Source organism: Pan paniscus, chromosome 16 (genome assembly GCF_029289425.2).
Source record: "Pan paniscus chromosome 16, NHGRI_mPanPan1-v2.0_pri, whole genome shotgun sequence".
Lineage (NCBI taxonomy): Eukaryota > Metazoa > Chordata > Mammalia > Primates > Hominidae > Pan > Pan paniscus.
Genome location: NC_073265.2, coordinates 9,954,559 through 9,972,367, shown reverse-complemented (window position 1 = coordinate 9,972,367; position 17,809 = coordinate 9,954,559). Strand labels below are relative to the sequence as shown.

Here is a 17,809-nt window from a genome sequence, read left to right as displayed (position 1 = left end):
AGGCAAAGGTTATTAGAAGAAAAAAAAATGTAAGAAAATTCCTTAACTGAAATGTGGAAAGAGTATCAAGAGGAGACCCTAAGACACTCCGTAAGAATCCCAGTGACTCCTCACTGTTCAACTAAGAAATGTACCCCATTATGCTGTGCTACCACGGAAGCATTGGAGGCACTTTGGGGGTTGATGAAGTCTTCATGGATGAGGTACTTGAAATATCTGGTCATGAAGAGTATTTGAGAAATATGACAAGTGAAGATGCTGGGTAGGAATGCAGGGAGAAAAGTGTGTAACACAAGGCCAAATTGGAAAGGTCAGTGAGGGGGCAATCTGTGGAGGCACTGAATGCAGAGGATATTAAAATTAGCAAGATAGTGTTCTAGCACAATGAAAAGGATTGGAAGAGGGAGATGAGAGTCAGGGAGTGAAATTAGGCAGCTGCTAAGAATGTCCGGGTGAGTCAGAGGATCAGGACCTGTAAGGGCAGTATAAAGAAGGAAGGAATGATGGGAGAGGTTTAGGGGGAAAGAAGTGACAACCTGTGACAATTGAGGAATGAGAGATTTTGATGATTGGGGTGAAGGTTACATTTCTTAAAAAGAAACAAAGATAGAGATGCAAGATGAAGAATTTTGTTTTTAGGCCTACTGACTTTGAGGTAACAAAGAAATCCCAGAGACAGAGGTCTGAGCAGAAGATATGGGATTGGGGAAGAATCTTTGGGAGTGACTGAGGTTGACTAGAGGGAACTGGGCAAGAACAGGTAAGGACTTTAAGCAGAATTGGAGGAGTATCCATCTAAAATCTGGGTAAACTGGGATGGAAAAACAAGTAGCCAGAGAAGCAACAGCCCAAGCTAGGGTGTTGTCAAGGTTATAGATGTTACTGATTTTGGCAATGAGGAGATTATGAGGATCCTTGAAGACTGTACTTTCGGTGAAACTACCATGCATTAGTAGCCTTTCACAGTGATATCTACCCCACACCTGCATCAAAATCTTGCAGTGCCTGTTAACAAATGCCAACCCACTAACAGGGAGGGGAGAAAAGACTTGGGACTCTGTACTTGTAAAACCCTCTACCCTCCCCAGGCAATTCTTTACACACTAACACTGTTGAGGTAAAAGGAGACAAGTGAGGGAGCAAATGGAAGGTGTGTTTTTGGATTATACAGTGGCTCATGGAAGGGTGGGAGGGGTACAGATGGCGCTTAGACACTGGCGGAGAAAAAAATTACAGTAAGCAGGTAAAGGGGTAAAGGGATCAAGACTACACAGGGACTAGTCTTGGGACGACATTTCTTCCTCTGACAGTTTGTATGGAATTCTTGAGAAAAATTCCTCGAAGGGGCCTGAAATCTCAGAATGGTCATGTTTTTAATGGGAATAGGGAGTGATGCTGCCCCATTACAACCATCTGTTCTAACAGAATGTCTGTACCGAGGAGGGATGAGTAACATCAGCAAGTTCTGTTCGAAGCCTTTTTCAAGTTTCTTTTTGATATGTATCTATCTATCTATCTCCCTATACAAGCAAGCATCCCCAAAAGTAGTTGTCTCAGGAAACCAGGGTTAGGATGACCAGCTCATTTGCTGGAGCTGCCAAGGTCCAGAAAAGTTTGGCTGCAGGCTGTTTTCATGTTTTATGTATGTTTGAAATGTTCTATAATAATAAAAGGTTAAAAAAGTTTACATTTATTTGGAAAACCAGTTAGTTACTTTAGTTTATGGTTCCTTTTTTTCCCTCCAGAGCTTCCTGGAGATTGAGGTCTAATTCAAAGAAAACCAAAATATATAATAGAGTACCTGGGCAAAAAAAAGTACTTTTATAACATAACATTTGGGGTAGAGGAAGTATCCACTATAGTCAAAATGTCTATGTTTTGCTCTTCCTTATTGTTCAGGGACATTCCATTAAATAGTAATGAAAAGGCAGCAAAAGTAAGAGGAGTGACAACATGCCCGGCATAATTAAGCAAGCTAGAGCAGCTATTCTGTGCAACCGATGATTTTTTTCTCTAAAATTTTAAGGGTAGGTTCATTCTGACTCTGTTTAAAGTCTACTTGATGTGAGCAACTCTATATCTGATAACCTATTTCAATTACCACTTTAAAACTTGTCATATGGATACGTTATTACAATTGTAGAACTTTAATAAATAAATACCATAATAATAAAACTTGAGAACTGAAGAGCACACATTTCTTCACGAATTTATTATATAAAACGCCCTCAGAGTATTTAATTTCTCCTCACTTTAATTACACATTAAGAAGCACAGTGGATGAGAAGCCTTTAAGATGACTACAGTTGCACGAAGGTCCCTTTCATCAAGGTAGCGTATGTACCCTAACAGTGTTCTAAAGGCTGGCCCAGAAAAACCCCATGTTACCTTATCACAATATGGAAAGCATTGTCTTCTTTTTCCACTAAATTAAATTATGGTGAAAAGTGCCACAGTTTTATTTAGCATTATGGTACATAACAAACAGTTCTGTCTCAATTATGAAAAAAATTAATTAAAATAATCCTGAAAGACATCCTTTTTCTCCCCCCAATGATTTGAAAGCTGCATTTTTCCTGCCAATTTCAAACAAACAAACAAATCATCAGGTTGATCTACAGTAATCAGTTAAAACAATCAATCAATCAATCACCAAGGCACAAGCTCAGCACATTAGCTATAGCTTGTAGCAAAAGGATATATCAATGTCTCACCTTAGTTAAAAATACATAATCCTTTTATTTCATAATGCAATAAAAGAAATTAATTAACAACATCACATACACAGAAGACTAGGAAAGGGGAAACTACTTACTTCTGGAAATCAGTAATGTAAACCTACTTGTACTTTTCCATAGTACATGAAAGTAACATTTAACATGTTTTGAATTAATTAATTAAATTTAACCTGTGGGGCTATACAATGTAATTCTTAGGAGTAATAGTTTCATTCATTTCCAGGTCAGCTTACTGTATGATTAAGTAACACAAGGCACAGTAGCCATCTTTTTCATTATGTTGCAACACTGATCACGTGCCTCGATAAAATGGCTGATTCAACAAGATGATGGCAACACGAAGGGGAGACTTTGGATTGTCTATTTAAAATCTAGGTAATAAGTAAGTAATTAATAAAAACTCTATCTTAAGTGCACTTTCACATGCTTTTTGTTTATAATAAACAAACAACAAACTTCCTAACTTTGTTGCAATAGGCTTGACTACCATTTCATTTGGCCAAATGCACTTTCCCCAGTAAACTTAAAACAACAACAAGAACAACAAGAACAAAAATCCCTGTCCTTTCATATACTAAGAAAGAGGATTGGCTACTGAAACAGTTCATTGCAAGACACATGAAGACGACATACTGTGGCATGAGTTGTTTGTTTTTAATTTGTTGTGCTGTTACTAAAGTTCTGAGGGCTGCAGTTAAAACATTCCAATTTCTCCCTTCCATCTTTCTTTATTGATTCTCAAGATTTTGCACAGAAAACTCTTCTTTGGGGGCTAGAACAGCAGTAATTGCATCACACTGTTTTCAAGACTTCAAGTTTCAAAAGCAAATCATTAAAAAAAATACAGTTCCTGATTTGAGTTAGATACAGGGACAAAAAAGTAGCACATACTTGAAGGTTACGTGGTCTACAAATGGTGGCAATATTTTCCTTGGGAGAGTAGTTCTGTTGGTATATTTTTAAATACTCAAAAGGCTCAACCTCAAGCAGTAATAAACACAAGCAAAAGTGATTTAACCCTTAAAATAAATATTCAGAAAAACCTCTCTGTACATACAAGTGAAAGAATATGTAACACTTTCACGCAAAAAAATAATTATAATAATAATAAAGGATTTGTTCATATATGTAGCTGAAATCTGCTGTTCCAGCCCACATGTCCCCAATAAAGAAGGGAGGCACAGACATAGGTGACTACTGTGGTTGACTATCTTACAGCCTTTTTGTACTGGGACACTATCACCACCAAAAATTTATCCCTCGTTATATTTTTAAAATTTTTAAAATTTTTTTCTTTTTTTTTCTTCCTTTTTTTTGTTTTGTTTTGTTTTGTTTTACAGCATGCCAAATCCTTTGGCATACGTGATGGCCTTCAACAATCTCTCTTTAAGTTTTTCTTTGCTTGAGTATTCCGGAAGTAAAAGCACATTAAAGCAAGTATGAGATGTAGGTAACCTAAATAGAGAAAAGGGGAAAAAAACAGGAAAACAGTAAGTCATGGGAAATACACTTAGAATTAAATGCTCCTATTTTTAGATTGTATATAGTTGAGACGGTCTGCAATGCAAACTATACATTAATGCAAATCATAAACTTTTTGTTGTGTAACTACCAAGTTGCCTTTATCCTATAAATTACTCAAAGCTAGTGACGATGATAAGATACTGTATCCATTGAGTTTTTACTACATAACAGATACTATTTTAGGTACTGAATTCTTACAGTTCATTTAACTAAATCTTTCCACAACAAAACCACAGAGAGGACATCAGTAAATGCACTTTAGAGGTTAGGTCACTGAGAAGTCAAGTAACTTCCTCTAAGGTGGAGAAAATACTCAAACCTGTTTTACAAGACTGCAAAGTGTGTGCTCTTAAATGCTTATTAGAAACACTGCTGGCAATATGACTATGAAAATGATTTGATAACGGGATTCTAGCATAATCAAATGATAATCTTCCGAGCCTCAATGTAACCATTCTAAATAGATGATCATGTTATATGGCTTTCAATTAACAAGCTGGGAATCAAAAAAGTAAATGAATCACACTAATTTGAAAAATTCCAAACCAATGTGAGCCCCATAATAATTTTTAACTAGGGCAATTTCTTACAAGTTTCCTCACACAATGACAGCAAAGTATTTTCTCAATTGTCTAATATGATTTGGGGATTTGTATATAAAATCACGAATGTGCTCAGAAACTATAAAGACAGTTCATATGTATGTGACGAGGAATGCAAGGTTTTCGGTAGGTATACAGTCACAAGTTAATAATTACCTACCTTTCTGTGTCTGGGCCATTTTTGGCTATAATCATCTTTAATTTTCCTAGTCCTCCCACAGGTGCTCTGTCTGTGCCCGTTGTAAACTGCAAGAAGAGTCTTTTCTGTTCATCTGTAAATGAATGAACGATTTCCCAGAACTCCCTAATGAGAAAAAATACAATACTGGTTTCAGTTTGGCATTCATTATGACTGGTACTAACATAAGCTTATGATTTGCATTAAAACTATATTAAGAGACAACTTGGAAGTTAATTATCAGGATAGTATCACTTCTGGTGATTTAAAAATTTCCAAGCAAATTTATCCTGAACAGCTCTGAATACATAAAAATTTAGATTAGATTACAGTATAGTAAAATATTAGTACTACAATAGTAAAAAATTGAGAAAACCCAAGTGTGTAGTAACAGGAAGTGACTATTTAAACTATGGTATAATCACATTATGCAGTCAGTAATGAGCAAAAGACAAAATCCTATGAATTGAAAAAGACTGAAATGAATATTTGGAAAAATTAACTCCAGGTGCCTTTGGGTATATATTTTATTTATCCTTTCTCCTTTATTCTCCTGGTCTACTCATCCTTTAACTCAACTTTGGGAGGAAAAAGTGATACAGATTAAGGACAAAAGAAAAAAAGACCCCCTGCCCCAACCAACTGGCCCCAAATGCAAACAACTACATACCTAATAGCAGTAATACAAAAGTTCAATTTTTATATGAACCAGAATACTTTAAACAAGTAATATGTGCTGTGTATGGAGGAGGAGAATTATTCTGACATTTCTGCCACCTGCAGTTATTTTAAGAGAATGATTTATCCTGTGGCATTCCTAAAATCCATGTAATAAAAGCTATGTTTTAATGACACTTATGTTAGTTTGAGTTCTAAAAAACGAAATACAAGCTCATAAAGTGCAATCTTGAAGTTTATTTGAATAATCAGGCATCTATAAAACATATATACACTAGTTCATAGCTAAATAAATTTTTTTTTTTTGAGACAGAGTCTTGCTCTGTCGCTCAGGCTGGAGTGCAGTGACGCGATCTCGGCTCATTGCAAGCTCCGCCTCCTGGGTTCGCGCCATTCTCCTGCCTCAGCCTCCCAAGTGGCTGGGACTATAGGTGCCTGCCACCACGCCTGGCTAATTTTCTGTACGTTTAGTAGAGGCAGGGTTTCACCATGTTAGCCAGGATGGGTCTCGATCTCCTGACCTCGTGATCTGCCCACCTTGGCGTCCCAAAGTGCTGGGATTGCAGGCATGAGCCACCGCGCCTGGCCTATAGCTAAATAATGTTAAGATTAAAAAATTAAAAAAAAAATTAAAGTATTTTTAGTTGCTTATATAATATAAAATGCATTTTAATAGTTATTTAGAAAGTTCTTTCCACAGCCAGGTGTGGTGGCTCATGCCTGTAATCCCAGCACTTTGGGAGGCTGAGGCCAGTGGATCACCTGAGGTCAGGGGTTCAAGATCAGCCTGACCAACGTGGTGAAACCCTGTCTCTACTAAAATACAAAAATTAGCCGGGCGTGGTGGCAGATGCCTGTAATCTCAGCTACTTGGGAGGCCAAGGCAGAAGAATTGCTTGAACATGGGAGGCGGAGGCTGCAATGAGCTGAGATCACACCATTGCACTCTAGCCTGGGAAACATTTTGAGCCATCTCAAAAAAAAAAAAAAATTTCATCTCAAAAAAAAAAAAATTCCAGAATGTTAGCAGAGAACATCACACATCCCAAACGAGTAATTACAATTTTCTACCTTTTGATATTCTAATATCCCAACATACCATTTTTATTACCAAAATGCTGGCATTTTTGTTGCTGCAACACCATTTATCTGAAATAACTTAAAAGTTTTATTAGAATTCTTGGCTTTCTCCAATCTCTTGCCACTTCCCTTCCCCGCCCCTTTACAAATCCACCAGTCAGCAAGAGAAAACAAAAAAGAAACACACAACAACAGAAAACTGGACATGAAACTTGCAGGAGCATCTCTCAGGTAAGGAGGAGAGGAATCAGACCCCAGTTCATGATACTCCTTTTGGGGAGGCTGACAAGAGAAAACAAGTCTGCTGTAGCACAGAACCCTCCAACATAGCAGAAAAGCTGCCCTGCAGTGGGTGGTAATAAAGCCTCCTCACACTGCAGGAGGGCTCTGAAGCTTAACTGAACCAGCTACACCTAAGGAGGTAGACCAAAGAGCACCACCGAAGAACAGAGACAGACCCTGCAGGAAGTGGCAGATCAGCAGTGGTCACAATGACCAGTCTGGCTATATTATTACGGAGCTGTTTCTTTGGACTTTTAAACGAAACCTTTAAAAATTTTATACAATGAAAACAAGGAACAAAATGCGTCTCTATTCCTATAAGTGTTATGTGTGTTACATTAACATTTTGAATTAAACAAGAATGCATATATTTAGAAAGCTGAAGAAAACACGAAGAAGCTTCCAGGTTTCCAGATAAAAGTGGTGGCTGTATCGATCACATCCTACTCACATCTCTAAAAATCTACCCGGATCAAAAAGGGGAGAAATAAAAAAAAAAACCTATGACTTAGGTCTAGAGTAAAACTAGGAGACAGAACAATAAACTCCAAATACCAAAGAAGTGGGGAAATGAGCAGGGTCCAGCAGGAGCTACATCAAAGAGTGGCTTGTGCGGAATCATACTGATTAGGGATCACCCAAGGCCAGACCCCACCCCCTCCACCACCTGCCCCTCAACAGAGCACTACTGAGGGTAGGTTAGAGCATTGGCAACACATGGTTAAAGGAAGGACTACAGAAAAGTACTTGGGTCCAGCAATGGCAGGCTCAGGAAGGCACCATGCACGAAAGGAAGGGGGGTACCTTCAAAAGCAGAAGTGTCCCTTAAGCAGCTGTAAAGGGGTGGAAGCAGCTAATGAAAAAGAGTCTTCATTAAGCTACATGGAGCTGAAAAATCAGAAAGTGGTGATTCTGCCCTTACTAAAGCAACAGAAGAGGGATCCCTTCAACCAAGACCCCTAAAGCCACACAAATTCCTCCCTGCTCCACCATGAGGTCTAGTAATAACAGGTCCAGAAAAAAGTAACATCTATTATAGAAACATAAACAAGAAAAACAGAATTCGGAAGTCTAAATAAAGTTATTATGGGAAGAGTCTGGCGAATGAGAAGCAAAACTTTCCGGTAGACAAAAGTAGACCAGAAAAATTCAGTCATAAACAACGGGAAACTAGTAACACCACATTCCAACACAAAAGGAGAATGCAGCAGACAAGACAGACCACCAGTGATGAGAAATACAAATTCAGAAAGAAATGAGCACATCTTAAATACAAATAAGAATACTAAAAAATACTGAAGAAATATGCAAGGTAACTTTGGAAATAAAGGCTAATTTTATTATAAGGTGACCAAAGAAGCAGCAGTATGACTAAAATTTCTACTGAGGACAGACTCTAGAAAATTAAAAAACAAAGAAAATGAATAAAATAAACATAACTAAAGAAATGCATATCAAAGCATAATAACGAAAAAGATTAATAGCTAACTACACAAACATAAAAGCTTTCATTTGGCAAAAAAATCCTATAAGCAAGGTTAAAAGACAAATGACAAACTGGGAAAAAATATTTGCAAATTTACCAGCGTTAAAGGACTAATCTCCTTAACATATAAAGTTTCTAAAAATGAAGAAAACGACCAGCTGAGCAGCAAAATGAGCAAAAGACTATATAAAACTATAAACAGCTCTTAAGTACAAGAAAAAATGTCCATTATCATTCATAACTGAGGTAAGCTCAAAAATTGTAACTATAGTAAAATACCATTTCTCAATTGGCAAATAAGTAAACATCCACATTTAACAACACATTCTGTTCGGAAAGTTTTAAGAAAAGAGATACTGTTGTAAACTGCTGGTGGGAATGCAAAATGTTATTTTTCTGTGAAGGAAGATTTGGCAGTATCTAGCAAAATTACACATGCATCTACCATTTGATGCAACAATCCCACTTCTAACAATTTATCTTAATGATACCTTACATATGTACGGAATAATGCATGAACATTAAGAGGATTCACTGTGACATTAGTACTAACAGCAAAAGGTTAAAAATAACCTCGATGCCCATAAATATTGATAAGCTATGCTGCATCCACACAAAGGAGCAGTATTCAGTCATACAAAACAAAATGGAAAACACCTCTGCAATAATGTGGGATGATTCTCAGGATACACTAGGAAGATTATTTTCCTAGTTCTGTCCTCTGATAAGGCCTACAAGCAGTAACGTTCAAAAGCAAAGGCCATACTTTGCATCTAAAATCTGACTTCTAAATGCCATTCTCCAACAATTTATTGGAAAAATAACTTATTCCAGGCCTGAGAATGAATGTTCGAGATTAGTTAGAAATCTCAAAATCTAATAGGGTCATTTTAAAAGCACACGAAAGCTAAGCAATTTGAATATCATTTAGAGTAATGACTGTGAAACGTATTAAATACAAAAACATTCATTAGTTCATAATATTCAAAAAGGCAGCAAAAACCAACCAAAAAACAAAATTAAATTGTCACTATTAAAATTATTACATTAACTCCTTACTCTAAAAACCTTAAATCTATTTTATCATGCCTTTTCTGTAGAACTGTTTTTCAAGGTAATCAAATGGCACCCAATGATGAGAAAAAAGAATGCCAGGTATATATGTAGGACAAGCAGATGGAGATTTTTTTTCCCCAAACAGCCATTTTGCAATCCCCAATGAGATAACAGATTAAGGTAATGATACTGATAAATACGAAAATCAGGTGAAGGGCAGGTAGCAGGTTCTGGAAAGATGATGATGGCAACGACATAGTTATTATTATTATTATTTTTTGTTTTATTCCCTCCCAACCTCCCCTACAAAAAGAGCAAACTGAATGAGAAAACCAAAGACCCAGAGACATTATCTACAACAAAACCATGAACCATTGCATATATTTGGACAGAAACAAAGCTCTGACAACTACAAGACTGGTTAGTAAGGAAGCAGACGCAAGGTAACTGACTGGGTATCTGACAGCCCTGAGAACACTGCCAACCCACTGGAAAGCACAGGCCAATCTGAAAACAGGGCTTAAAGTTTTAAAAAGTTCTACAGGATCTAATTTGCAGATGATTACAAAGGGATCATGATGTAGTAAGCTCTGGGCCCTTAAAACTCCCGAATACCAAACCCCCACCAGAAACAAACCTTGTACCGAGGAAAAACTTCTGGGAATAACTTCCAAATGGACCAGGTCAGTAATAAAAACCAAAAAAAGTTCAAATATATGTGTGGGGTAGAGGAGTAAAGAAGGCAGTTTCAGAAAGCACAAGGGCATATTTTTGACCATTTTACAAAAACACAGACTTCTCCTCGTCCCTAAAAAGCGAAAAAAGTTATCCTGGTCCATCTCTCCCTCGTCCAAGTATGAGAAACTCATTACACACACACACACACACACACACACACACACACACACACACACACACACACACACAAATAAATAACCAACAGAACAGAGTGAAACAGTGTAATTATTAGACAAAAAGTATTTGCATATACATGAGAATGGTGTCCCTACAGAAAATCAAAGTACATGAAACAATATGCAAATAAAACATGAAAACTGTAAACAAATTTCAAACTGAGCTAAAAAGAATTTAAAAAATAACAAATCATTAGAAATGGGAAATTTCTGAATGAGGGTAACTGAAAAAAAGGAAGACATGACACAACTAAGGAGTAATTAGAAATGCAAGGAAAAAAATCACATCAAATACAAAGAAACTAAAACTAAACTAGAAGAAACATAAAGGTGAATAAAACAGAACAATAATACCAGAACCTGAAGGCAGAAGAAAAATCTTAAAATCAAAAAGAAACAAACCCATGCTTGAGACTCTCCTTGCTGGTCCAGAGCCACAGTGCTGCTGTGTACTGGCAGGAGGAATTCTGCTATAATTGGTCCTGGCAGTGTTCACCTTTCCTGCAAGTGTTCCACAGCCCAGGGACACAATGTGGTCAGGAGCACTGCCAGGAACACCAGCAAGGGGGAGCCTGCCACAACAGGCACAAGGCTCAGGAAGCACTCTCCAGCCCACGAAAATCTAGTGGGGGTCCTCTTCCCTCACCCAAACACACTCTGCGCAGCTCAGCCTGGAGAAGGCCCCTCAAGCAGCACTACTAGGAACCAGTGCGAGCCCCAGTGGACTGAGATAAAAGCAACAAACCAAAACAGCACCATAAAGCCTCTGAAAAATGGTCACTGGAACCACAGCTCACAAATATATGCTAGTACCTACATGCTATACCTTAACAGGTTACTACTGAAGTTAAAATTTTTAAAAAGTACAGAGTCTCCTGATATAATAACTAAAATGTCCGAGACACAATCCAAAAATTATCTGTCATACCAAGAACCAGGAAAATTACATGAAGGAAAGAAAACGCCAACACTGGGATGAGTAAGATGCTGAAATTATCTGACAAGGATCTTAATGCTGCCATCAGAGAAATGATTTGACAAGCAATTACAAGTTCTACTGTTTCAAAAACGAAACAATAGAAAATCTCAGCAAAGAAACAGAAGTTACAAGGAAAAAAAAGCAAATGGAAATTATAGACCTAAAAAATACAATAGGAGAAAAATAATCATTAGATGGGCTCAACAGTAGAGTGAAGATGACAAAGGACAGAAATCTGAACAAAAGAGAGAAAATAGACTGAAAAATGAACCATGCCTCAGGTCCATGTGGAACAGTAACAAATGACTCAACATTTGTATCATTAGAGGCCTAGAATGGAGAAAAGAGTGACACTGAAAGAACACCTGAAGAAATAATGGTTGACAATTTTCCATGTTTGGCAAAAGACACAAACTTACAGCTTCAAGAAGCTGAGCGAACCCCAAATAGCACAAATAAAACTATTCGTTGGGAATAAAGGGAAAATAAAGTCATCTTCAGAAAGAGAAAAACAAAAAGAATTTCTCACTAGCAGAACTGCCTTTGAAGACTGGCTAATGGAAGTAATAAAAGATGGAATCTTGGAAAAAATAATGGAAATAGCAGAAACATGGGTACATACAACAGAGCATCACTCCCTTGATAAGTTCTGTAAGTCATATTGGATAACTGATACAAAAACTGTAATAGCATTAATCCTCAAAACAATACTATTTAAAAGTGGGGAAAGAGACCCAACTGAAATTAAGGTTTCCATATCTCATTCCATGTAATGGTATTGATGGCAGTGAATGGTGGTAAGTCACATTATCTATAATGTGATACCCACAATGACCGTGAAAACAACTATAAAAAACACATAGAAGGCCAGGCATGGTGGCTCATGCCTGTAATTCCAGCACTTTGGGAGGCTGAGGTGGACAGATCACAAGGTCAAGAGTTTGAGACCAGCCTGGCCAATATGGTGAAACCTCATCTCTAATAAAAATACAAAAATTAGCCAGGTGTGGTGGCATGTGCCTGTAGTCCCAGCTACCCAGGAGGCTGAGGCAGGAGGATTGCTTGAACCTGGGAGGCTGATGTTGCAGTGAGCTGAGATTGTGCCACTGCACTCCAGCCTGGGCAACAGAGCGAGACTGCGTCTCGAAACAAAAACAAACAAACAAACAAAACAAAACAAAACCCAAACACCAAATAAATCAAGGGTCTTAAAAATCTTAAAAAAATGTTCAAGTAATCATGGAAGGCAACAAATAAATAACCATAAACAGAAGACAGAAACAGAAAACAAATAATAAAATGGCAGACCTCTCCCTAACATATCAATAATTACCTTAAATATAAATGGTCTAAATAAAAAAATTAAAAGGCAGAGACTAACAGTTTTTATTAAAATGACAACTATATGCTGTTTACAAGAGATTCGTTTCAAATTCAGCAACACAGGATGAAAGTAAAATGATAGTAAAAGACAGATCATGCAAACATTAATTTAAAAAAAAAACAGAAATGGTTACACTCATATCAGATTCAGAGCAAAGAAAATTGCAAAAGAGAAAAAACTTATATAATGATAAAGGACCAATCACCAAGACATAGTAATTCTAAATGGGTATGAACCAAATGATAGAGCCTCAAAATAAATGAAACAAAACCTGATAAACAGATAAATCTCAGAAGCAGACCTATATAAATATTCTCAAGTGATTTTTAACATATGTATGTGAAAAAAACAATTCAATGAAGGAAGAACATACCTAGAAAATACATAAGGAACCCTTAAAACTCAACAGTAAAAAACCAAATGGACTCTTGGTTTTTAATCCCAGAGAAATACAAACTTTTTGTTTACAAGTAACATCACAGTTAATGGTAAATATTATAGTCTCTCTCAATAAAATGAGGAATAAAGTAAGAATACCTTCTACCAAAGGTTCTAGCCAGTGCAATAGAGGAACAGTAATAAATCACATAAACATTGGAAAGAAAGAAACCTGTCTTGATTTGTAGATGACATAGCTGTTTACTAGAAAACCCTATGAAATCTACTAAATAACTACTAGAATAAGTCAATTTAGAAAGGTTATAGGATACAAGATCAATATATAAAAATCGATTTTATTTCAAGATAGTAATAAACAAGTGAAAAGCAGTATTTAAAAAATACCACTAATAGCATTAGAAACATATTTTAAATTTATTCCTAACCAAAGAGTACATGATTTCAACATTAAAAACTATAAAACAGTGCTGAGATAAACTAACAAACATCTAAATAAATGGAGAGACGTACGGTGTTCAAGGATTGGAAGAATATATTGTTAAAATGTGAATTCTCTCCAAATTGACCTACCCCAGTCAAAGCAACCCAAATCAAAATCTCTGCAGGCTTTGCCCTTTTGTTTGTAAAAATTAACTGATTCTAATATTTATATGCAAATAAAAGTCAAAGCAACCTAATGAAAAAGTTGTGGGACTCACAGCATCTGATTTGAAGCTGCAGTAACCATAACAGTGTCATTTTGGCAAAAGGATAAAACAAATTAATAGAACAGAATGGAGAATCCAGAAACACGGCTCACACACAGATTGATTTTCAACAAAGGTGCAAAGGCAATTCAATGGGGAAAGAAAAGTCTCTTTAACAAATGGTACTGGAACAAATAAATAAAACTATTTAGAAAATGAATGACATCCACTGTCTAACAGCATCACAAAATTTTATTGGTGGTGGATCACAGATTTACACATAAAAGTTAAACCTATATTACACAATTAGAAGAAAACAAGAAGATATTTGTGGCTTTGGGCTAGGCAAAGATATAAAAGGACATAAAAAACCATAAAAGAAAAAATAAATTAGACCTCAAAAAATGAATAATTTCTGCTCACCAGAAGACACTTAAGAAAATGAAAACTTGGAGAAAATAATCATAAACTACTTATCAGAAATGGGCCTTTTATATAGAATATACAGTATTCCCCACTTACCCATGGGGAATATGTTCCAAGACCTCCAGTGATGTCTGAAATTGCAAATAGTACTGAACCCTGTATATACTATGCATGATTTATTTTTCCTTCTTCACAATTTCATAGATACAATACTCATTTTTATCATAGATTTTAGCAACCTCAACATATGATTTTTAAATTCTTTCCTTAAAGGAAGCACTTTCCAGCTTCTCTTTGGCATATATATTCGAATTTCCAACATCACTGCTCTTGTGCTTTAGGGCCATTATTAAGTAAAATAAGGGTTACTTGAACACAAGCATGTGATACTGCAACAGTCGATCTGATAACCAGTAGACTAAAAGTGGTGGGTAGTCTAGACAACAACGATATAGTGGAAAAAGGGATAATTCATGCCCTGGGTGGAAAGGTGGGAGATTTCACCATGTTACTCAGAATAGCATGTAATTTAAAACTTAAGAGTTGTTGGCTGGGTGCAGTGGCTCACGCCTGTAATCCCAGCACTTTGGAAGGCTGAAGTGGAAGAATTGCTAGAGTCCAGGGGTTTGAAACCAGCCTGGGCAACATAGTGAGACCCTGTTTCTACAAAAAATAACCAACTAAAAATTAGCTGCACACCTGTAGTACCAGCTACTCAGAGGGCTGACGTAAGAAGATTGCATGAGCCCAGATACTCAGAGGGCTGAGGTAAGAAGATTGCATGAGCCCAGATACTCAGAGGGCTGAGGTAAGAAGATTGCATGAGCCCAGGAGTTTCAGTTTATAACAATCTGTAGTCATGCTACTGCACTCCAGCCTGGATGATAGAGACTTTGTCTCTTTAAAAAAAAAAAAAACCAACGAACCAACCAACCAACTCTCCCTGCCCTGCACCCGCCAACACACACATACATCAAAAACCCTGAATTATTCATGGAATTTTCTACTTAATAAATATTTTTGGACCACTGCTGACCAAAGATAACTGAAACCAAAAAAAAGCAAAACTAAGGATAAAGCATACTGCTATATTTTAAGAAAATATCTATAGTCAATAGAAATACAAAAATCCAATATTAAAAATGAGGAAAAGACACTTTTAGTTAAATATGCACCTACTATATGCTTTGGAAACTCCACTCCTACATGTTTGCCCAGGAGAAATAAAACATTTCCACAATAAGACTATACAGCTTTATTCACAATAGTTCCAAACTGGAAACAATCCAACTGTCCACCAACAGGTAAAAAAAAAACACACTTTGCATATTCATATAATGCAACACTACTCTATAATTTTTTAAAAGGCACTATAAATCAATGCAATAACATGGATGAATCTAAAGAGTCTTCATGCAGTACAAGTACATAAGATTCTATTCATAAGAAATTCTAGAGCAGACAAAAGTAAGCTACAGTGACAGTAATTAGGACAGTTATTGTCTGTTCTAATGGGGGATGGAGATTCACTGGAAGGGAAAACATGGGAACTCTGTGCTAATGGACATAGTCTACACCTTGACTGAAATATGGTTACATAAATGTAATTTTTAAAAACTAACCCAATTAAGCCCTGGGTATTTCACTGTATTCAAATTTTACCCCACACAACATCGACACCACCATTATTACCACCACATTGATAACATTCAGAGAGCAGTTAGGGAATCACATTATTTTGAAAATTAGTAAGTAATGGGAAAGAATTAAGCATTATCGTATATGATATGTACATATTTATATACATGTATACAGATCCTATATGTGGATCTGTAATTTAGGGTAGTCATAGAGTTGATGAGAAAGAGTTTTTCTTAAGAAGTATTACAGGTAATAAAGGAAGGAGGAATAAAGAATTCGAGTATCACAATTTTGCAACCCTCAATGAATTAGCAGATCTAGGCAATCAGAATCCACGATAAAAATTACTAGAAAAGACAGAAAGCGAGTGAGACTTTTAAGTTATTCCTACAAACCAACATCTATGAAGTATTTGGGAAGGAAATAAACTCTGAATCTGTTTTTCGTTTTTTTGAGATGGAATCTCACTCTGTTGCCCAGGCTGGAGTGCAGTGGCACGATCTAGGCTCACTGCAACCTCCGCCTCCCAGGTTCAAGCGAGTCTCCTGCCTCAGCCTCCCGAGGAGCTGGGATTACAGCTGCCTGCCACCAAACCCAGCTAATTTTTGTATTTTTAGTAGAGACGGGGTTTCCCCCATGTTGGCCAGGCTGGTCTCAAACTCCTGGCTTCCGGTGATCTGCCCGCCTCGGGCGTTTTTGCATGTATTTTTCAGGTGCTGAAAAAGCTCTCCCTGATTTCATTTCTTGTTGACTGCTTAGAGACATCTTTCCAAATGTCCTTCCTTGTCACTTTTTCAAAGTTAGGGGCAGGGATTGCATGTTTTTTTGATTGGTAATTTTTGTTTCAAAGGTTTGATTCAGATTCAGAGTTGATTTTGCTAGGTATGGTGGCTCACGCCTGTAATCCCAGCACTTTGGGAGGCCGAGGCGGGCGGATCACCAGAGGTCAGGAGTTTGAGACCAGCCTGGCCAACATGGCAAAACCCTTTTCTCTACTAAAAATACAAACATTAGCCAGGTGTAGTGGTGTGCACCTGTAACCCCAGCTACTCAGGAGGCTAAGGCAGGAGAATCACTTGAACCCAGGAAGCGGAGGTTGCAGTGAACTGAGACTGCGCCACTGCACTCCAGCCTCAGTGACAGAGCAAGACTCTGTTTAAACAAACAAACAAAAAATTAACAAAATCTTATTTCTAGTGGTTTACATATTAATGATGCTGGCAACTTTTAGTTGAAATGTATTAAACAGCCTCACAGTTTTTATTTTTATGAATTCTGCATACAATAAATAAATACCAACCAAAATATCTATACAGGCATACCCCAGAGATACTGCCGGTTCAGCTTCAGACCATGGCAAATAAAATGATTATGGCAGTAAAGTGAGTCACACAAATTTTTTTGTTTCCTAGTGCTTATAAAAGTTACGTTTACATTATACTGTAGTCAAGTGTGTAACAGCATTGTCTAAAAATAAGTACATTATCTTAATTTAAAATCATTGCTAAAAATGCTAATGAAGTGAGCACATTTTGTTGGAAAAATGGTGCTGGTAGACCTGCTTGATGCAGGGTTGCCACCAAAAAAACTCAGTATCTGCAAAGTGCAATAAAGTGAGATATGCCTGTAATGTCTTTTTTCTCTTCTGTTATTACAAGCACTACTTTAAGTCTTCAACTACCGAATACTTGTAGACTATTTAATGAATTAATATTTTCATCATATTTATATTGAGAAAATTAAGAAGCTGAATTTA

The 17,809-nt window shown here is 36.8% G+C and overlaps 1 protein-coding gene across 12 annotated transcripts in view; it reads right to left on the bottom strand.

Annotated features, from left to right (window-relative positions):
* Positions 1–2,195: 2,195 nt before the first annotated feature.
* The window catches only part of UBE3A (ubiquitin protein ligase E3A), a 101,464-nt gene continuing 85,850 nt past the window's right edge, over positions 2,196–17,809 (bottom strand). For all 12 annotated transcript variants that reach the window (XM_003828062.7, XM_014347735.5, XM_008953387.6 and 9 more), the window contains 2 exons: positions 5,025–5,168; positions 2,196–4,193 (listed from right to left, as the gene is read on the bottom strand). In XM_003828062.7, coding sequence (XP_003828110.2) covers positions 4,073–4,193; positions 5,025–5,168 — 265 coding nt within the window. In that variant the 3' untranslated portion in view covers positions 2,196–4,072. The remainder of the gene's footprint in view (positions 4,194–5,024; positions 5,169–17,809) is intronic.